Below are 21,710 nucleotides of genomic sequence, written 5' to 3'. Positions count from 1 at the left end.
CCTTATACCTCCTAACAGGCAAGTTGGCTACCTTGTGCCATATTGCCTTCTGGAACATTTTATACCCTCCAGAGTCGGGTAGAATCCATGCATACCCTGGAATGCCAGCCAAGATCCCTGCACCATGTGCCCTGGTCTCATCCAAAGACCAGTCCCTCTTATGTTCTTAGACATTTGATTTAGCTGTAACTCTGTTTCTGTCACAGGGCAAGAAGGGGTCCTCAGGTTTTCCTGGGCTTAATGGACTCCCAGGAATTAAGGTAATGTTGGGAAGTGAAAATCCAGGACTGGGGAGGTAGAAGGGTGAAGAATTCCCCTAAATGCTGTTTAGTCCATTTGGCTGCTTTAAGAAACTATCACAGTCTGGGCAGCTTATAAAAAACAGAAAATTATTTCTCACAGTTCTGGAGGCTGGAAGCCCCATATTGGGGCACCAGAATGGTTGAGTTAGGGTCCTCTTCCAGGTCACTGACTTCTCACTATGCCCTCACATGGTGGAAGGGGCGAGCTAGCCTTCTTGGCCTTCTCTTATAAGGGCACGAGTCCCAATCCTGAGGGCTCCATGCTCGTGACCTGATCACCTCCCAAAGGCCCCACCTCCTAATACCATCACTTTGGGTATGAAGTTTTCAAAATGAATTGGGGGCAAAAAGGACACAAACACCTGAACCATAATAAACACCTACATATGAGATGAAGTGTTTTTTTCCAGTATCTTAACATTTTAAATGTAACCCTTTTCACATGAAGTGTGTGAACCCTACTTTGAGCACTAAAAAACCAATAGGCCTGCCTTAGATACTACTTGATCGGAGGTAGACTAAAAGCCAGGGGCGGGGGGGGGGTGGAGTACGGGAGCAAATCCATCTCTACAAAGAGGAATATTCTACTATTTACATTGTTTAGAATTGCTAAATTTTTGTCTTTATTATTGTTTTTCAATTCTTTACAGACAAAGTGTCCCCTTATTGTCTGTACCAGGGGCAGCCAGCTCCCACCACCCGACTTGGATATGCCACTGTATCTGATTCTGATACCTGAGCCCCCCTTCGGGGGGACTTAGAACTCCTTTGACTTCCTCTGCCTGAAATCATCCACTAAACAAGGCCAGTGACAGTAGCAGAGTCCTGGGCCTGCTAGAGCGGAAAAAGAAAAAAAGTTAAAATTGCTCCTTCCTTTGCACCTTTTGGTGCAGCAACATGGTCTATTCTTTGATCTGTGTCCCAGGCCCAGAAGCAGATTATCCTGGAGTCAGGTTGTAAAATGTAATCGGGATCCCTTATTTTTGACAGGTTTACCATTGAGTATTAGGTCTCTGGCCTGCTTTGCATTGCCTTCATCTGAAATTTATTAGACTTCAGAATTAACCTGTGGACTAGCTGGCCCATAGAATCAAGGGTTGTAGAAGGAGAAAACTTTTATTTTCCCGAGGAATGGCTTTGAGGGCACATAGAGCTTGAAGTCACGGGAATGTTTGCATTTAACCAATTGAATCTTTACAGGGTGAAAAGGGTGGCATTGGCCTGCCAGGCCCAGATGTGTTCATCGATACAGATGGTGCTGTGATCTCAGGTGCAACTTTTCATTGATTGCAGTGAAAAAGAAAGGACCATGGGTTACATTCTATATTCCCTATAATCATAATGAGGATATTTTGTCAATCATTGGATTGCTGCTAGAGCCAACACCCTCAAGGGCCCCTCATGGGTCCTGTATTTGGGGGAAGGAAGCTAATTCCAATGTCTTTGGGCAAAGAAGCCAAGCCCTACACTCCATGTTGGCTCCACCAAGACTAGGGTTGTGGTTGGACTGGGCCTTGACTTGATGAAAATTGTTCTCCTAATGAAGCTTGGGGAAAGACCGATATCCTCCCTGTCTAGGTTGACTTGACCCTGATACTATGGGACATTTGGGGTTTTATCTACATGATCCCATGCACGCTTGGGTTTGACAATGTCACAGGAGGTGGAAGAGTATCCAACTGTTCTCATTGCCTTCTACAAGCACCTGTATGCCCAGTGTCTCCAGCTACTCCTTGCTTCAGCAAAGGCTTCTACTACTATACCTCTTCTGCCCCAGTCTCCGAAATGATCTCTCCCCTGTCATCCTCTCTAGCCCATGCCCTGTCCAGTACACTTAATGAAGCCATGGTATTAATGATTGACAGTGGATTCCTGTGTTCCACTTCTAGGGAATCTATGTGCATAACGTGAATAGTAGACTTTAACACCTTAGTCCAAATGGTAGATATTTGAGGCATGACAGCAGGTTGGTAATAGTAGAAGGACGTTCCTAGTACTTACCAGATCTTCCCATCGAAGGTTAGCCCTGGCCAGACTGGTTCTGAAAACTAATGAAGCCTTAGCTCAAGTAGGCCCATTATCACATGAGGCCATTAGATTCAGGGAGGCCTGTGAAGGGCGAGAAAGAGAAATCTATCCTGAGGACATCTCCTTGCAACTCTCCTTAGGCATTTTGTGACATTTATGGGCCTCTTCTGGTTTGCTTACTGATTTTTTTTCCCTCAAAATGCCAGGTTATCCTGGAGATCCCGGTATGCCAGGTCTCCCAGGACTTAAAGGAGATGAAGGCATCCAGGGCCTGCCTGGCCCTTCTGGCATCCCTGGCTTACCAGCTTTACCAGGTGAAACAAAGTACCCCACCCCCTGCACAGATCTGTCCTCTAACCACGCTGGTGCCCAGCATCCCCTTCTGTACCTCTGGTTTAGATACATATCAAGCCAAAGTTAAAGGAAAGGTAGACTATAGTCATTATATTCCCTACTACCAGCCCAAGGCTAATGTACATGAGGATAGGACCTGGGTGAGAAGCTTTCCTTTGGCCTGGATAATGTAACATTGCTAGACAGGCAATCCTTTTGAGGTTTCCAGCAACCAGATGGCGGCCTGCTTTGGACTCTTCTATGGATTTTCCATCCCAGCTAATGTTTGCTAGTAGGAGCTAACAAAAGCCCAGAGGAGAATTTGTCCCCAGACCCTCACTCTGTGCTTCGCTCAGGCACTGAATGGCCCAGGATCCTATGAATGAAGGAAGCATTGGAGAAGCACACTCATATTTCATTCTGTAGTAGCAAATAGAGAAAGGCCATGCCAGATTCAGAGAGGGCCATGATGGGCCAAATATAAAGCTTCAGACATTACTCTGAAAGACATTAGTTTCTAAATTCCTTGGAGATGGGCATCCGTAAGGATACCTGTGCTTTTAAAGCAACTGCCTGAAGGAGGGACAGCTGATCTGACCCCTAAGGTTGAAAAATCCAAATGTAGGGGACCAGAGACCAGGTTTCCCTCTCAGGTTTGCCACCAAACATTGCCTTCACCATGTTCTCCCTGCCCTTTAGGCCTCAACTTCCCAAGAGGTTGGGCTAGACAATTCCTAAGGACCCTTCTAACTCTAATGTAAGAGAAGGGCAATTGGTCTTCCAAATTCTTTCCTTGGAGTGGGTTCCCAGCATATGCTGCGAATTGAAGAACCCCAAAGAACAGGGTAATGTGGTCAGCATTATTGTGTGGGCTTGTCCTTCCAGGTGTCCCAGGTGCTCTAGGCCCCCAGGGAGTTCCAGGTTTAAAGGGGGACCAAGGAAGCCCAGGCCGTACCACAGTTGGGACAGCTGGCCCCCCAGGCAGAGATGGTTTGCCAGGCCTACCAGGCCTACGAGGCCCACCCGGTAAGTTGTTCATTTCGCTCTTTGGTGTTGAGATTCAAGTGCCATCCAGACTGCAGAACAGTCATGATTTTTGAGGGAGAGAGCATTTCACAGGAGAAATAGCTGGGCTGCATCATGGCCCCAGAGGGGCAGTGCCAAAGGCCCTGTCCTCCTGATTCAGGGCCCTCCTTCTACAGAGTAGTGACCAGAGGAGTCAGAGGGTTCATCAAGGAACAACAAGGCAGGCTAAAGCCACCTCTATGGCCACACCTACCCAATGCATTCCAATCTGTGTACTCATTTCATCCCACCCTCTGTTGTCCTCAGCCCCCCCAGCCTCTGGTCTTGTGGCCTATGAAGAATCAACATTGGCTCTCTCAAGCTCCACCTAGTCCTCAGGGCCCCAGCAGGGTGGGCTGAGAGCCTGAGAAATGGGAATACAAGCCTGGCCCCTCAAGATGGTTGCTAAAAGCCTCAATGGGGCTTATTCTCCTTAGGTCCTCTCTAGAATCTAGATTCTAGATTCTAAGAGAAGGGCTGGAAATAGGCCCACCTGTTTCTTGGTCATCTAAACCCTGAGACTACTGCATTTCCTCTTTTGTCCCCAGGGGACTTTCTGGGATAGGCACTGGGACTGCTGACTCCCTTCAGTTGTTGTGGTCATTCTGATCCTCTCTGTGTCTAGTCTGGTGCCTGAAACATAATAGCCCTTCTGTAAAACATAGCAGAGTGAAGAGCACCAATAGGGGATAAGACTTGCCACAGCCTCTGGGTCTCTGGCTCTGGTTTGGTTGCTGAGCCTCAAGGACACAGGCCTTAGTGACAGAGCCACTGTGCAGCATCACCTGCAATGTGTCAATGGCTTATGTTCCCTTTTTCCTGAAGGTCCAGCATTTGAGACTGAAACCCTACAGAACACAGAGCCAGGGTTCCCTGGTCTCCGAGGAGAAAGAGGTCCAAAAGGAAACCCAGGCCTCAAAGGCATAAAAGGTGATTTTCGCCCTCTTGAGTGTTCTTTGCTCCCCAAACTCCTTCTTGCAGAAGGCTCTCTGGGAGAAGAGCAGACCAACGGCTTTGGGAACCTGAACAGCAGCTGTCTGGGGTCTTGATGGGGGGGGTGATTATAGGGTTGTTGGAAGTGCTCTATATTTAGGGCTCAGAGAACGAGACTGGTAGTTGAGGTCACACAGGACCAGGTGGCTCTGGGGCCCTGTTCCTACCCCATACACCCACAGAAGTGGCTACCAGCAGCCCCAGCTGTTAGAGCCAGCATACACGGCAGCCCTTCTCGGTGTGTGAGGCCAAGGCCAGAAGTCACTCATCATTACCTTCAGCCTGAATGAAAGGACTCTGAACAGGTCAAGACTTGGCAATCTGTAAAAGTCAACTGGCTCTAGGAAAACAGCCATGGTCCCCACTGATGTTGAAGGGTTGATCAATTACCCCAGCCCGCAGTGGAGGCAGCAGTGGCACCTGCTCTGTCCATCTTCCTGCTGCCTCTGGGTTGTTCCTCTGTTTCATGCTCTTGAGGAGCAGATGTTAAAGCTCAAATAATCAATTCATTTTAGTTGCAGCCCAAGCCAGGGTGGAGGAAGAGGTAAGATGGCTAGCCAGCAGAGGAGAGGTTTGGGGATGGCCTAGAGGCATCAAGTGCCAGAGATCTTTCCTCTTCTCCTGCTGAATTACCAGCTCTCCTCAACCTTGGGCAGAGAGGTCCTAACTTCCTCTTCCCCTTTCTCAGTGCTGTATCAGAAACTGCTGCTAGTTAAGTAGAGGAGCTAGTTCAGAATATTTTACAAGTTCCATCTCTGCTGTTGAGCTCCAGGAAGGGCTATTTGGAGGGAAAAGAGATTGAATTGCAAGTTTTGACTTAGGCTTTTAGCCTTGGCCCATCCCTGACTCACTACAGAGCTAGTGTACTTCTTGATACCATTTGCACTCCTAAAACAGGGACAACTCTAATGCTCCCCTTCCTGTATTGTGCAGCCAGAAGGTTTTTTATTTTTTAAAGATTTCATTTATTTATTCATGAGAGACACAGAGAGAGGCAGAGACATAGGCAGAGGGAGAAGCAGGCCCCCCACGGGGAGCCCGATGCTGTACTCCATCCCAAGACCCCAGGATCATGCCCTGAGCTGAAGGCAGATGCCTAATCCCTGAGCCACCCAGGCATTCCCAGAAGGTTTTCTTTATGTCTGGAATAGTGATTGTGATCCTCAAGCTCCTTGTTCATGAGAATCACCTAAGGGAGATCACTAAAAATTAGTGATGGTTCTGGCCTCCTGAAAGTCTGCTTTATTAGACCTCTGGTGATGCCCAGCAAGCTGCCTTATAAACAAGCAATGTACCTAACTTATGCAAAAGGTCCATGGCTCATTTGGAGAACATACTGTTGTTTCCAGATTTCAGAGATTCTCAATTATCTGAAAGTAAAAAAGAGGCCCCCCAGGATCTTAGGGGACCTCAGATCATGTACATTCGTCTAAATTTTCATTTTCTGGCTATAGTGTTAGTGGCTCCTTGACACCTCTTCAAAGGTGCTTTGCTGAAATCCCTGTCATAAATTTATTTGGCCTTTGTTTCTGTGTACAAAAGGCAAGGGAAAAGGCATTTTGGTGAACAGAACCTTTGAGGTGCTTGCATTCCAGACTCACCTGGTTAGCATGGGTCAGTGGTTTCCAATGCCAACTGTCTGCAACCAGTCTTAATTAGACTCACCAATCACTGGGCCCTCTCTCCCCAGACTGATGAAATCCACATCATTGGTACAGATAAATGTATTTTGGTGGAGAGTAAACAGGATTTGTAAACCTAGTTCATTTATTTGAGTCTGCTCTCCGCAGGCCTTCTGATTCCTCCATGGAGTTGTTCAAATCACAAATTACCACGGTCACATCATCTTTTTTCTGGGAAAGATAGTCCACTTTGTTTAACATTGTCTTTTTTTTCCCACCCCCAGGAGATTTGGGCTTTTGTGCTTGTGACGGTGGGGTCCCTAACACTGGACCACCTGGGGAGCCAGGCATGCCTGGGCCACCAGGTCTCATAGGTCTTCCGGGCCTTAAAGGAACCAGAGGAGATCCAGGCTCTGGGGGTGCACAGGGCCCATCAGGGGCTCCAGTAAGTCTTACCAAACTTTGGCCCTGGGGGAGCAGTGGGAGCTCTCAAGTGCCCCTTTCTGCCTCCTCAAGCACTTTCCTAAAACATAGGAAAGAAAGATGGGGGTAAAACAAAGTTTCAGGCTTTTGGCGTAGTATGAAAGAATCACATCATCTCCTTTTGGCTTTGACCTGCCTATGTTCCCTCCATTCCTTCATTCCTTCCACAAAATTATTTCTATTTTCCCAGCCCTGCACTGGACCCTGAAGTTAAAAATCAAATTAAGACAAGGTTACCATCCTCAAGGACTTCAACATTTGGAAAGGATAAGCAAATAAATGGGCAGTTGTCATCCAAGATAATGACATATTCAAGTGCCTAGAGCAGTGCCCAAACGTACCCCCAGATCTGCTTTAGGTTAGACCTAGGCTAGGTGTCAGTCCTCTGATGTCTACATCTCCTAATTATTCCCTTTTGTCTCTTTGTCAGGGCTTATTTGGGCCTCCAGGTCCTGCGGGCTCCAAAGGAGATAAAGGGGAGCCAACTTTCAGTTCCGCATCAGGGGTGCCAGGGGAGCAGGGTGATCCTGGCCCCCAGGGGCTCCCTGGGGAGATGGGAGCTCCAGGCAAGGATGGAATACCAGGTCTACCAGGTCTGCCAGGTCTTCCGGTAAGTTGACCGTTCCTGGGTGATTAGCTCTATAAATCCTTACATCTGACATCATGGGGGCTTCTTATGGCCACTAGCCCATGAGACAGGGCAGAAGGGAGTCTCCATTACTCTTCTGGCCTCCACCCCTGACACTCTTCACTCAGTGCTATTCCTTTCTGTAAAATGGGAATCTTTTCCTGGGAATGGATCATTGTCTCAGTTGGTAGAACCACTGACCTGATCACTTAAAATGCTTTGACTTCTCAGTAGCTTTTCCTCGCAAGTAATACAACTGCTTTCTGGGACCCCCAGGACTGTTTCCTGCCCCCTCCCCACCACTGATCTAGAAGTTTTTGTGTTATCAGATCTCCGAGGGTTACAAGCTTCATTCCCATTACCTTAATCAGAAGACATGATTGATAAACCAGAGGGAAAGAGAATCTTAGCAAAAACCAAAGCACTGGTCACACTGGTTATCTCTTTCCTCTGGTCAGAAGGGTCTCTTGATCAGTCTTTAAGTTGGGCTTTCATTCTTTCTTATGTGTTGTCTAGGGTGACGGTGGACAGGGCTTCCCAGGTGAAAAGGGGTTACCAGGACTGCCTGGTGAAAGGGGCCACAGTGGCCCAACTGGCCCCCCAGGAATTGGGCTGCCAGGATCTCCTGGACCTCGTGGGCTTCCTGGAGATCAAGGAATAGATGGATTACCAGGGCAACAAGGCCTCCCTGGGCTTCCAGGTGAGTCATGGAATCAGATGGCCTTGGACTTAAAAGACTGACCCCTTGTAGAGTGTGGCTGTGACCCAAGTGCATGAAATGTGTCATAAGAAGAGGCTTGGCTGATTGTAGTCACCACTTGCAATTTCTAAGGGTTTTTGTGTGGGAAAAGGATTACAATTATACTGTGGTACACTTAGAGCAATCTAGATTTCAGTTCTACTTAGAAAAAAAAAAACAACTTCCTAACAGACCAGGTAACAGAGCTGCCTTGGGAGCTTATGAGCTCACAATCCCTAGGAAATTTCAAGCAGATGCTGGATGGCCATTTTATTACAAGTACCATTGAAGTAATGAGTGGAAGATGGGATAAGTGTCCTCTAAGTTATATCGTAATATCATCAGCAGAAAAGAACCTTTCCTTCATTCCTGAGATATCTCATATTGACAAGAGACCCTACTTGTATCTGGTCTCACCTCTATTTCCTACCTTAAATCCCTCCCACTTATAGAGCTGCTTTTCCTCCCTGAATTTCAGGAATTACAACGAGTGACAGCCTTGCTTGTAGATTCTTATAGATTTGTGAAGGTGCTATGCCAATAACTTGCCTTCTTCCAGACAGCCAGAACAGCTAGCTCTTCATCCCAACTTCTATTTCCATTAGTGGCACCACCCTTCTTACGGTGATCTGGTCTGAAAACTTGAAACTCATCTCTTATTCTTCATTTGCAGTGCTTCTTATATTCTTTCCTTCCTCTTCTTGCTATTAGGCTCTCATTATCTCATGCCTAACTTATCAAATACTCCCATGCCTGTTGGAATAAAGGGATGGCTAGAAGGAAGAATGGGTGGACAGATGGATGGGTGAGGGGTGAATGGCAACAACCTCCTAAGTGGTTTCTCACCTCCTGCCTCCAGACTTCTCCCACTGAGTTCTGCTATGAACCCTGCTGCTGATTCACTATTTGTGAAGTACTCCTGCTATCATGTTATGCCCCTAGTCTGAAGCCACAAGTGGTGGCATTTTTCTGGAATGTTCTTCCTATTTTTTTCTATGCAGTCAGGTTTTATCCATCTCTCAGGGTCCAGGCCCCAACTTCCCCACTAAGCCTTTTTCTGACCTCTATAGGATGTCACTGCCACTTCAATGATATATTTTCTTCCATTAATACTTTTACTTTTCCCAACTGCTTTGTAAGCATCTGAATACCGAGGCAGGCAATTCTTTTTTAGCATTTCTCAATTTGCCTCGTACAGTGCAATGTTCCATAAGAGACTAATATACACTCACAGAAGAAAGGGGCTTCTCAATAACCAAGGGGCTTTCTTAGACCTCTTTTTTCTCTTTCTACTTTGTCACCTGGAAGAATTACCCAAAAAAGAAGACAGAAACCAGATCTTGTAAATTTTCATTTACCTGAAAATCTACTTGGATGCATTGGTATAGTGAGGAAGACAGTTCAGGTTAAGAATTGATGATTCAGGATTCTTTTTTTTTTATGATAGGCACACAGTGAGAGAGAGAGAGAGGCAGAGACACAGGCAGAGGGAGAAGCAGGCTCCATGCACCGGGAGCCTGACGTGGGATTTGATCCTGGGTCTCCAGGATCACGCCCTGGGCCAAAGGCAGGCGCCAAACCGCTGCGCCACCCAGGGATCCCTGATTCAAGATTCTTAAAACCAAGTCAGTATTTCAGTTTACAAACTCCTATGTAGGCTATGAGGAATTTTATCAGACAAGATCATCCTGCCTTTTGCAACTCCTGGTGTCACCTATAGCTTTGCTTATATGTCTCTGTTCCCAGAGACATTATTCATGGTCATTCCACTGCCCCTCTGCCAACTGGGTCTTAATTTTAGGCCCCCCATTTGTGTAGGCAACTAAGTTTTAAACTGAGTTATAGTGACATGGTACGTACATATTTACACATACTCAAATCTGAATATTATAAACATTCTAATTGCTTTAAAACAGGCTGAGTGAACAGAAGGAGGCCCATGGGGCCATTTCTATCCTAAATGTCACTATGCCCCAGACACAGAAAGTTCTTACAAATATAGTCATATAGTAATCTCTAACCTGGAAGATGCCTTATGAAGAAAATTGTCTTGTTACAGTACCAAGATCTTCCAAAAAATTACTTCAACTAGTAGCATCAGCTTTCTTTTTCTCTCCATGGCAACCAAGCATAATTCCTCAAACCTAGGAATTTTTTTCTACACAATTTCAAAAACACATAATCTCTGAGCCCCAGACATTTGCATTGTGGCCATTACTATTGCCATGAAAACCAAAGATGCTAATTTTTTTTGTCTGAGAGAGAGAGCGCATGCGCGCACACATGTAGGATTGTTGGGATGGGTGGGCGGGGGCAGAGGGAGAGAATCTTAAGCAGACTCCATGCCCAGCATGGAGCTCAATGCAGGGCTCAATCTCACGACCCTGAGATTAAGACCTGAGCCAAAATCAAGAGTTGGATGCTTAACCAACTGAGCCACCTAGGTCCCCCCTGAAGATGCTATTCTTAATGTACTCACTCCAACCAGTGGTGGCCCAGACTAGGACAGCTGCGTTGCCAGTAAGGAAATGCAGTTGTTAGAAGCCTTTCAACCAAGTGGTATGAATTATTACAAACCTTGGATAAGCAGACAACTGGCTGTTTCCAAAAAGGCTCTGATCCAGATGCTCATAGTAATCAATTACCCTGGTTATTACTGAAACAGCTACTGTGTCCTTCATCCTGTGTGCATGCCAGCCTGCTCTCTTCAATCCAGATAGGGAATGTGATCAATGGACATACCCAGGCTGCAGACAAGACTTCCCATGGGCCTCAAGAAACTCCTGTCCTGGTTTAATTTTCTTATTCTCTTGATTGGTCTAGGTGACTGTTGCTGCAGGGAGAGCATTGGTACAGGAAACTTAGTTACAGAGGGAGGTGAGAGCTAGCTCAGTCTCCAGGTTCTCACACACCAATGTTGGCAACAGCTCCATTCCTTTCTATTCACCTCAATCTCGGACATTCATGATAGCCTAAGCACAATGCTGGAGCCTCTAGTTGGGGGAAGGGGGTGATCCTAAGGCAGGGGCACAAAGGCTGACATGACACTGTCACTCCTGATTCCTGGGAGAGCATATGGGAGTAGGTGGGCATGTGGTCTCTGAGAGGGGTTGATATCATTCACCATGCATGTTGATGGCTTGGCTGATGTCTAGCTGGAGCACCTTCATTTTGTGAACTTAACTGAGGCCATAACTCACCTTGGGAGGTACCCGGAAGGATGCACACATGTCTGGTGTTCACTCATTCGATGCAGAGTAAAGTGAGATGTTAGGATCTTGGGAAGCACAGGCACTTTTTATTCTGAAGAAGAATTTGGGCAGGAGCAGGGAAAATTCTGACTTGTTAAATCGTGTGTTGTACTTATGAAACAGAATGCCAATAGAGCTGATTTCTGCTGTGTGGGGGAGAAGGCTCTGAATTCAGGGTTGGAAAGTAGAAGAGGTATACTGTAATACCAGGGTAACTTGAACTTCTCACCTCCTCGGCATTTTGCCCCCCTGCTCCCAATACACAAGTGTGCTGTCTGTGGTGTGCAGGCCTGGTCTGAGGTCAAAGGGAAATATGCCCTTGATTCCCATCTTCCCGTTTATTATTAGTTTCCCTATCTGGAACCTTTCCAGATGCCTGTTCTTGGCCATCCTCTAAAGGTGTGTTTTTATCTGGCTGTCAAGTGAAAAGAATTTATGAAACTTATCTGATGAATGGAGTGAGGATGGATGGTTCATGTTTGCAGCCAATGCAGAGATATTTGTATTCTACCCTTTGTTTCATAAGACTGAAAGCAATGGAACTGCAGTGTTTGATACATTGGAGTCAACAGACTATTGAAGTAACAAGGATATGAGAATCTTCTGCAGGGCCCCTCGCATGATACCATCTGGGGAGGCCACTCTTCAGCCTTGTCCAAAGAATGGAGGACCAAGCTGAGCACAAGATTGGCAGCCCTTACCCAGCCAGGCATCTTATCATGAAGTGCTTGCCCATAGGGTATAGTTCCCTAGTAGGAAGATAGCCCTCAGGAATAGCACCATTATCTCAGTGTCTGGCAGGATGAACATGAGTATGACCACCTATGGGCGAAGATCAGGCCTAATGCCCTCTCTCCAGCTGTAGAAGTGACTCCCAGAACCTGAGTCTAGAAGGCAGGAAATTGCTGCAGGCTACAGAGTAGTTTCCTAACTTGACTAAGGTAGAAACCAGGGGATGGCCTTGGAGGAGCTCTTTGAATACTCCTCCTTAAATAAGAGGATAAAAAAACAAAACAAAACAAAACAAACAAACAAAAAACACACCAAACCTGCCGTTCATTGAGCAACCATTAGAGTGCCAGGCACTGTGCAAAATGCTACTGGTATCATCATGTCCCGTCATCCTCACAAACACTGTATGAGAAAAGTAGCTCCCGTTTTATGCATGGGACTCAGAGAGGGTAAGTATCTGACCCAAACAACTAATTAGTAGCAGAACTAGGATTGTAGCCTAGCCCAGGTCTCTCTGGCTTCGGAGCCCAACCTCTCAACCAATATATGATGCTGTTCAATCTCCCATCTTGCTTTAGGAATAGAACAAGTGGAAGAGAAATGCCAGCCAGTTGAGAATGCAATCTGAATCATAGCTTGTACACATATTTTTAAGAAACGCAATTTGTGATTTAAGTACAGGCGAAAGCTATAGCAGTTCACTTAAACTGTTGGCTCTGGCTTAAAGCAGGCCTTGGGGAATTGTTTTAATGAATAGGCAAGACTAATTTTAATTAACATGGCAATTGTTTGTAAATGGCACTTGAGAGAGCCAACACACAATTTGTTCATCAGTGTTTTATTAAACCTCCCCTCTGTGATCTTATGTAGACTCTTTTTATTTGCTTTATGGACAGACAAGTAGGAATTTGCTAGGGGAAGGGCTCTGCCTGTCAATTTCAATATCTGGAATGCTGAAATTTACTACCGATTCTTCCTGAGTAGCAGAGTTGACATTGTCAAATGAGGAGCTGAGGGAAGGGTTATCATTTGTCTGTCATGGCCAGGAGAGCAGCCTTCAGTGTTAGCCTAGTACAGAAATACAGCTACCTGTATGCTACCTGATGTGACCCAGGGTCAACCACAATAGATCCCAATCTGTAGATCCCAAACAGGGTGAGTCAGAAGAACCCAATGGGTTGTGCTCATTTCAGGAGAAGGGCAGACATGTGAGCTTGAGGAGTCTTGGCTTCAAGCCCTCTAGTCTAGTCACATGGCCGTAATGGATCCTCAGGGCTAACCCCAAGTACCCGTCCTAGAGAGGCTCCTACTCACAGGGCAAGTAGGCAGTTGCCCTTTGCTGCTGCTCCTGCATAGGCTACCTCTCAGAAATCTTGTTAGGTGACAACTTAATGCATAGGTGACTGCCTGCTCACTGGACATTGATGGTTTAGGAGGTGGCTTTCTGGCACTTGGCCCCTAGGGGTACTCTTATCTGTAAGCAATTGCACTAGGGGTAACTCCAGAGAACTTCTGATGCCAGGATCCTTCTGCATGGACTCCCAGCTGCTGGGTGGGAAGAACTTGGTTGTCCCATCTGAGGGAATGGGAATAGAGGATCATGCTAGAGGGAAATCATTCCTGACTTGGTGGGCTTACCAGATGCTTATGTGTTACCACTTATAGGAATCACCTTGCCGTGTATAATTCCTGAGACATATGGTCTGTCTGGCTTACCAGGAGCTCCCGGATTCCCAGGTATGGAATGAGGCCAGAGAAAGCCACTGAGCACATTTGGAAGGGCCATGAGCCCACAAAAGTGGGGGACAGCCTTGCAGCATTTGGGGAGCCATGTTCCTCCCGAGAGGGCAGCCTTGAGCATTGAGGAAACAGAATGTGTCCTGGGGAGGTCTGTGTGGGGAGGTAAGGGTAAGAGGCCCTCCAAGAGACTAGGATTCTTTAAAAAAAAGATTTTATTTATTTATTCATGAGAGACACAGAGAGGCAGAGACATAGGCAGAGGGAGAAGCAGGCTCCCCACCAGGAGCCCAATGTGGGACTTGATCCTAGGACCCTGGGATCACGCTCTGAGCCAAAGGCAAATGCTCAACCACTGAGCCACTCAGGTGCCCCCAAGAGATTAGGATTCTTGAGTGAACATTACAAATGTGGCCAGCCACACTGACTTCCTTTTCTCCTCACTGCTCACGTGTGGGTTTGTAGGCCCTAAAGGGGCCCGTGGCCTCCCTGGGACCCCCGGTCAGCCTGGATTGCGTGGGAATAAAGGAGAGCCCGGAAGTCCAGGATTAGTTCACCTTCCTGAATTGCCAGGTAAGGAATGAAGCTTTTCCTCATTTGCTTCTCCTTTGCTGTGACTGTGTCTGAATTGCAGTAGCCATCCACCGATCATAGGAAGTGAGGTTTGCACTCTCGTGTGGGTGGGATGGTTTTGATTTCATACTCACGCAAGACAGAACTTAAAGCTAAAGAGCAACAGTGAATCAGAGCAGTAAGGGCCATTGGCTGGGACAAGCCTTCTTCACTTTCGGATGAGGTGATCGAAGCTCAGATGAAAGTGCCTTGCCTGAGCTCACGAAGCCACTAGTGACAGAGCTAAGACTCTACCAGGTTATCTGGCTGCCAGGACAATGGCAAGTTCCCAGTTGACTCCTGCTAGGTTAGACAAAGAGATTCAGATGAGTCAGAGGGAAGTGATTCATTCCTATCCCTTTGTTCACACCCTGTTGTAACCTTGTTCTACACTGCACAGGGGTTCTTAAACTGTGTTCCCTGGACTTGCAGCACCAGCATCACCTGGAAACTCATTAATAATGCAGACTCTTTGCCTCTCAGCAGAGCTACTAATCAGAAGCTCTGGGCAGGGCAGGGGGAGGGTGGAGTGGCAGTAGTGTCCAGCCACGTGGGTTTTACCAAGCACGCCCCACTACATATACCCAGGTAGTTCTGACCCACACTCAATTTGAGAACCACCCTGCTCTGCCAGACAGGGCTCATCTTGGATCATACTCTCCATGGTTTATTTATCCAGCTTCATTTCCTTCCAATCACCCAGGAAGAAGGAGGAATGACAGCAGGAGATGGATGACTCCAGAAAAAATTGGGCCTTTGACAGGGAGTCCTGGGTATAAGCTGTGCTCTTCGGCCCATGGAACAGCCCTAGGAGTAGGTTGCTGGGCTTCGCCCAAGGCCTGGCCTCACTGAGCTAGAACCTTCTACAGTTCACATGATGCAGTTCCTGCCTCTGGGCAAGTCCTCCCAGGACCGGGGGCTCCTGACTTCCAAAAGAAGTGACATACATCATTGATATGTTAGCTTTTGTAATAGGGGAAAAAATCTGTCTCAGAGATCTCTACCCAGACCTATCTTTTTTAAACATCCATGGCCTTTTATTTTTTTGCCTCTTTACATTTAGGATTTCCTGGACCTCGTGGGGAGAAGGGCTTGCCTGGGTTTCCTGGACTCCCTGGAAAAGATGGCTTGCCTGGGAAACTTGGCAGTCCGGGTTTACCTGGTCCCAAGGGAGCCCCTGGTGACATCTTTGGTGCTGAGAATGGTTCTCCGGGGGAGCAAGGCCTACAGGGATTACCAGGGGACAGAGGACTTCCTGGAGACTCTGGCCTTCCAGGACCCAAGGGTAACCCTTTTTAATTCGCTTATATAACCATCTCCAGAAAGTCTTTCAGTGACTGCTATACTTTCATGAATACATGCATGAGACTGGGGTGATGGATTCCTTTGGGGATCACGATGAAAAGTTATTTTGTTCTGTCTCTCTCTTCTTGGAAGTTTTTCTTACATCACCTGAGTCTGTCCTCCTTTCATAGTAAATCCAGAAGTAACCATAATGGATAATCAAGTTCCTTATAAAGCCTCTGATTTGCTGCTAGGATACTAACAGCTAGGGCTGGAGCAGAGAAGACAGTGGTACCTGGGATGTACCTGGGGCCAGGCCTTTGCGCTGGAAATTGGTTTGGTGACCAGTCCCTGCTGTCGATCCAGGCTGTAATCGATTATCTGTCCTTCCTTTCATTAGGTTTGCTTGGAAAGTCGGGCCTGCTAGGCCCCAAAGGTGAACGGGGCAGCCCTGGAACACCGGGCCACATGGGAGAGCCAGGGCCCCCAGGGCCTGATGGTCTATACGGCAGCATCAAGGGCAAGCCAGGGCTCCCTGGAGTGCCAGGCTTTCCAGGCCCTTCAGGTAGGTCCTTTGGAGGAGGAGCCCCAGCCTCACAGACAAGCCAGTGCCCTGGGCCCTGGTGCCCTGAGGGGCAGGGGCTAGAAGGACACTCGACTTGCCCAATCTCTCATGTTTCTGATCTCAGGGAGCCCTTGCAATGCCAAGCAGAAGACATCTCTGCAGTTTAGCTGCTAAGCCAGTAGCACGCTTCACCCCACCCTCGCCCCTCCTTGCTGGCCTCGCTCCCCCTTTCCATGCTCCAGCACCCTCTTCCTGTTTTTCCCAGTTAGAGAAGCCACCCTAGGTATGCAGGTGGCTCTAGCCATCTCCACCACCTCAGCTGGGGCCACAGGGAGCCTGCTTGGGGTTGGGGAGAAAGGCTTGAGCAGAGGGCGGCTGCACAGTGGCCCACCTTTCGGGCGAGCATGGCTCTGAGGACCCGTGGCCAAAGTGGCTTTTTTCACTGGGCAGCAGGGCCCACACCCCCTGAACCCAGCCTAGCATTGGCATCTCGCCTTTTCCTGGTACTACCCTCCTCGCCCTGCCTCAGAGACTATGTCACCCCCCACCCCTTCTGGCCATGTGACTCAAGTTGAGTTTCTGCCAAGCCACTAAAATCCTCTTTAACATTCATGTTTCTGGGGTCTTCACATAAGGCCATCCAGGTGAGAAACCAGTACGTGAGCTCACAGACTCACCACTCCCATCAGCTTTGCTGCTCCAGGAATTATCTGACTATACACTAGAACCTGGCAAGGCCAGGGGTCCCCGAGGTCCTGCTGGGGGTTCGCCCCCCCCCCTTGAATTTCCTTTCCTTGTTGTGGAATCCCCTTGAGGGGGAGCCCATTAGAATCCTGGGGCTTGCAGCTACTTGATGCTTTTCAATTCATGGAAAGCCAAGTCAGCCATTCATTTAGGCCCTTGGGGGCCCAAATACCCCTGTTGTCACTGATTTAATCCTTTGGTTTTTAATTTCCTTGCTTTGTACCTGAACATTCCACTTTGGCAGCAGCTCAGGAGGTTAATCCCATTGACCAATTTAAAGCCTAGTGAAAGAAGTCTCAGAATACCTAGGAGACCAAACGGGCCTTGGGGATTTCTACAGAACTTGGCACTAGGGGGTCTTTCAAGCTTAATGCCAAGGAACTGGCTGACTTAACTGCTTGCATGGGAGATTAAAAGCCCTGTATCCATGGCTCCCCGGGGGCTGAAACAATGGCTCAGCTTTAACCTCTACTTCACCGATTGACTCAGGAAACACCCACTGTGGCACAATTCAGACTGGAAGTACCAGGATACTGGAGGCCAGTTACCACCCTGGCTCCCCAGAGCTCCATTCACAGGCTAAGATGTGAACCACATTCATAAAGGGAGGTGGAGTTCTAATTGGTAGGGGTTTGCGTGCCCTGCCCACTACCCTGCCATGCTGAGAGTTATAGCCACTGGCCTGGTGCTCTGGATGGTAAGTGCTAATGCTTCAGCCAGCTACGGAATCCTGCCAGTTAGCTGCCTGCCTAAGGCCATTGTTAAAGGACCATTTCCAACAGCCAGCCAGCCAACCAGAAGCCATGGGAATGGGCAGTGACCCAGATCTGGACACAGCCTCACTTGATGGCTGTCCCATGTTCTCTCCTGTGCTAATTCAGGACATCCTGGAAAGAAAGGTTTAAGAGGCGAGACAGGTTCCCCTGCATCAGCTGGAAAGAGAGGCCTGCCAGGGCTGAAAGGCCTTCCGGGATCTCCAGGGCTGATTGGCTTCTTGGGGAGCTCAGGCTTGCCAGGGAACACTGGGTTGCCAGGCCTGCCAGGTCCAAAGGGTAAGTGAACTGGGTGGGACTTTTTGTGGTAAAATGGTTGGACAAAGCTAGTGCTAAGGGAAGACTGTCACATAAGTTGAGTCACCCTTGCCTCAGGCTGGGTAGAACACTGGGCCCAATGACGCTGTCAGTAAAGCCCAGCACAGTCACAGCCATGCTGGGTGTACTCATTTGCACCACCCCTACCATGGAGCCCTGTGGCTCTGTTTCTGTGATTGTCCTGCTAGACCACCAAGAGATTGGATGGGAGGCAACTCCATTTTAAACATGGGGAAATGACTGGCCCAAGGTCACACAGATGATTAGCAACAGCACCCAGCTAGGATTCATCTCCCTGTCTTCTGGTCCTAGCTTGTTTTTTTCTTTTTCTGTACCACACATGAGCTCTAACTTGGCCCATCATAAGAGAGGCACCCACCTCTTCTTTCCTTCCTGTTTGTTGCTTAGTGCCATGTCCCTGTTCAGGGAAATAGTATATGTAAGGACTATTAGATTGGGCTTCAGAGTTAGAGAAACCTGGGTTTGAATCCTTTCTCTGCAACCTCCAAGCTATGTGATTTGGGGTAAGTTATTTAACCTCCAAGCTTCCATTTCCTTGTATGTCAAACAGGGATAATGATAGAAGTTCTGGTTTCTCAACAGGTGAAAAGGGGTCTGTTGGGCTGGTAGGTTTTCCAGGGATGCCAGGTCTCCCTGGTATTCCTGGCACGAGTGGAATAAAGGGAATTTCTGGGTCAGCCGGAAGAGTGGGACCATCTGGAAAGGCTGGCCATGCTGGTGAAAAAGGTGAGCCGGAGGACTGAATTCCGAAATCACTGGCCATGCTGCCCAAGGCACATTCTGTTCGTCGACATTGTGACTGGTGTGGCTTATACCAATTCTGTGTTCGATAATAAGATTCGGGGTTTTGGAACCCCAAAGCTTGGCTTTTAAACCAAAAGACCTAATTTCTTCTGAGTTTTCACCACGTGTTGAAAGGCCTCGTCGTGCATTCCCTGACGCTCAGTGGTGGGCTGTTTGGAGTAAGGTCCAAAGTTGCTGGCCGACTTTGGGGCTGTCATAGGAGAGGGAATGCACATAGGTGGGAATTTGGGGAAACGGGTGGGAAGGGCCTGGAAAGGAGGCCCGGGGGTAGTGTGGGAGGAGGAGAAATGAGAGGTCAGCTAGTGCCTGACCCCGTGTCTAAGCTTCTTCTCACAAGGTTCTCACGATCTTCCCCCACCCCCCATCCCATCCTCCACCTACCGCTGCAGGAGACAGAGGCGATCCAGGGCCAGCTGGAGTACCCAGTCCAAGACCTCCCATGCTGAACCTCCAGTTCAAAGGAGACAAAGGCTCTAGAGGCTCAGCTGGATTGGATGGATTTCCCGGGCCCAGAGGTGCTGGGGGCAGGCAATGGGCAGGAGAAATGCTCGTGCTCAACTTCCTTCCTGAGAAAAGGGCCAGTAGTATAAGACTCCCCCAGAGCAGTAGTGTGGGTGGCAAGCAGGGCATCCACGAGGCTGACTTCTCGGGGGCCCGAGAGGCACCTGGACTGTGAGGCTGTCAGTCTTCACTGCCACTCTGAAATTGAAGTTTTGAACCACAGGTGGTTGTCACCCTAGAGGAGCCTGGCAGATGATGGGGCATAGGTACTAGCAGTGCTAGAGCCAGGGTGGCCCTAACAGATGCCCCCTAAGGCTGAAACCACCTCATCCACCCACACTTTAAGGTAGCCATCCCCAAGTCCCCAAGGCTGCACTTGGCCTGCCTGTGATCCCAGGTACCTGCACCCTGGGGAGTCTGTTTTCTAAACCCTTTTCTTCTTTCCCAGGTGACAAAGGAGAGGCCGGTCCCCTGGGGCCACCAGGCTTGCCTGGAGCTCCTGGCTTCCCCAGTACCATCAAGGGGCTTATTGGGAGGGCAGGCCTCCCTGGCTCCATAGGACTCCGGGGCTTACCTGGCCTGAAGGGGTCCCCTGGAATCACAGGCTTCCCGGGAATAGCAGGAGAAAGCGTAAGTGTGCCCAGCTCTTGGTCTCTCCACCAGGGAAGGGTCTCCATAGCAGGGGGCATGCCCTGTTCCCCAATTTTCTGGCCCCTTCCCCTTGCTCACCGCAGACAAAACCCTCTCCCTGAGTCTGACAAGTCTTCCTCTCCCATCCACCCCAATCCCCTTTCCTGAATGTTCCTTCCTCTGGGCCTTTGTTCATGCTCTCTCCCTCACAGGGTAGAGCCTCCTTCTCAGCAACTAACTGGCTAATGTCCACCTGTGCTTCAGGCCCCATCCCAGGCACCTCCCCTGCCCCAGGAGCCTCTGAGCTCCTGCTCTGCTGGCATGCTGCACTTCTCACTGCTTATACGAATCCCACTTGGTTCTGTGCAGCCCCAGTTTCCTCAATGACATTGTCAGGACTCGAGAAAAAAATCCTTCCCATGATCTCTGGTCTGCACGCCGCTGTCGGCATCCCCCACTGTACTTGGCACATCGTCAGAATTCGGTGCAGGCCTCTTGATGTTTGCATTTCAGAAAGGTCACCATTGCCTCCACCAGAGGCAAGAGGTGGCAAATTACCAAATAAGCCTGTCTGGGCTCTCCAAAGGAAGAGCGATAGAGCAGGAATAGCCAGGAGATGGAGTTGGGTTTGAATATCTGCCCCACTGCCACTTGTTAGCTCTGTGATTCTGTGCATATTGCTTACCTTGCCCAAGCCTCACTTTTCTCATCTACGTGAAACAGGAACAATATTCACACCTCCTTCAGCAGACAGCAGTGAGAATTCAACGAAATGATCTGGGTAAAGAACTTAGCCCGGTATAGGGCAAAGGGGGGGCTCTAAATAAGTAGTCAACATCATAGTAGCAGTATTGAAGTTGCTGAATGAACTGGATCCCAGAAAAGCTGTGCTCCCTGCAGGCAAAGTCCCTGATGCTTTAAAAGCGTCAGACCGTCTGATGGAGAGAACACACACACACACACACACACACACACACCAGAAGCGACTGCAAAAGAAATCATTCTTAGCCGGGAGCTCCTGACTCCTCATACACTAGGAAGGATGGAGTCAAAGTGGGAAAGCATTCTGGGAGGGTTCCTGGCATGAGCAAAGGCTCAGAATCAGCAGATATCCCAATGCCCAGGAAAGACCAGGCAAATGTGTGGAGGGGGTGATCCTGGGTAGGGGGTCAGCAAGGACAGAGACCACGCCCAGAACTCTGACTCCCACCCAAGGCACTAGGTAGTGTATGCCATTATGAGGGACAGCTCCACAACTCAAACCCATACCAGCTATCAGGGAAATAACTACCAATGGCAGCTGACATGCCCACTTCCCAGAATCAGTGTATTGGGCATGAGTCAGTAAAGGCAATTTGTCCTGTGAAAATGGTAACATCAGCCCAAACTCAGACTCCAGGACCTGCACATGTACATCCAGCGGCTAAGGGGTAGAGAGCCCTACATGGGGAAGCAATACATTTTTTTGTGCAGAATGGCTCCAGAGCTTTGGCACAGGTGGTGGTTCCAGCTGTCTGCAGAGCACACCACGTGCCCGGCCTGATG

At 48.6% G+C, this 21,710-nt stretch overlaps 1 protein-coding gene across 4 annotated transcripts in view; it reads left to right on the top strand.

Moving 5' to 3' along the window:
- COL4A6 (collagen type IV alpha 6 chain) overlaps window positions 1–21,710 on the top strand; it is a 287,447-nt gene that overhangs the window by 248,659 nt on the left and 17,078 nt on the right. For all 4 annotated transcript variants that reach the window (XM_038588047.1, XM_038588048.1, XM_038588049.1 and 1 more), the window contains 16 exons: window positions 207–260; window positions 1,503–1,572; window positions 2,537–2,644; window positions 3,549–3,689; window positions 4,554–4,658; window positions 6,628–6,788; window positions 7,257–7,436; window positions 7,971–8,154; window positions 13,842–13,913; window positions 14,379–14,486; window positions 15,589–15,810; window positions 16,210–16,374; window positions 18,000–18,170; window positions 18,813–18,956; window positions 19,424–19,549; window positions 19,984–20,165. In XM_038588047.1, coding sequence (XP_038443975.1) covers window positions 207–260; window positions 1,503–1,572; window positions 2,537–2,644; window positions 3,549–3,689; window positions 4,554–4,658; window positions 6,628–6,788; window positions 7,257–7,436; window positions 7,971–8,154; window positions 13,842–13,913; window positions 14,379–14,486; window positions 15,589–15,810; window positions 16,210–16,374; window positions 18,000–18,170; window positions 18,813–18,956; window positions 19,424–19,549; window positions 19,984–20,165 — 2,193 coding nt within the window. The remainder of the gene's footprint in view (window positions 1–206; window positions 261–1,502; window positions 1,573–2,536; window positions 2,645–3,548; window positions 3,690–4,553; window positions 4,659–6,627; window positions 6,789–7,256; window positions 7,437–7,970; window positions 8,155–13,841; window positions 13,914–14,378; window positions 14,487–15,588; window positions 15,811–16,209; window positions 16,375–17,999; window positions 18,171–18,812; window positions 18,957–19,423; window positions 19,550–19,983; window positions 20,166–21,710) is intronic.

Source organism: Canis lupus, chromosome X, assembly GCF_011100685.1.
Source record: "Canis lupus familiaris isolate Mischka breed German Shepherd chromosome X, alternate assembly UU_Cfam_GSD_1.0, whole genome shotgun sequence".
In the NCBI taxonomy this organism is placed as follows: domain Eukaryota; kingdom Metazoa; phylum Chordata; class Mammalia; order Carnivora; family Canidae; genus Canis; species Canis lupus.
The sequence above is the reverse complement of the archived record's forward strand: the minus strand, read 5'-3'. Positions and strand labels throughout refer to the sequence as shown.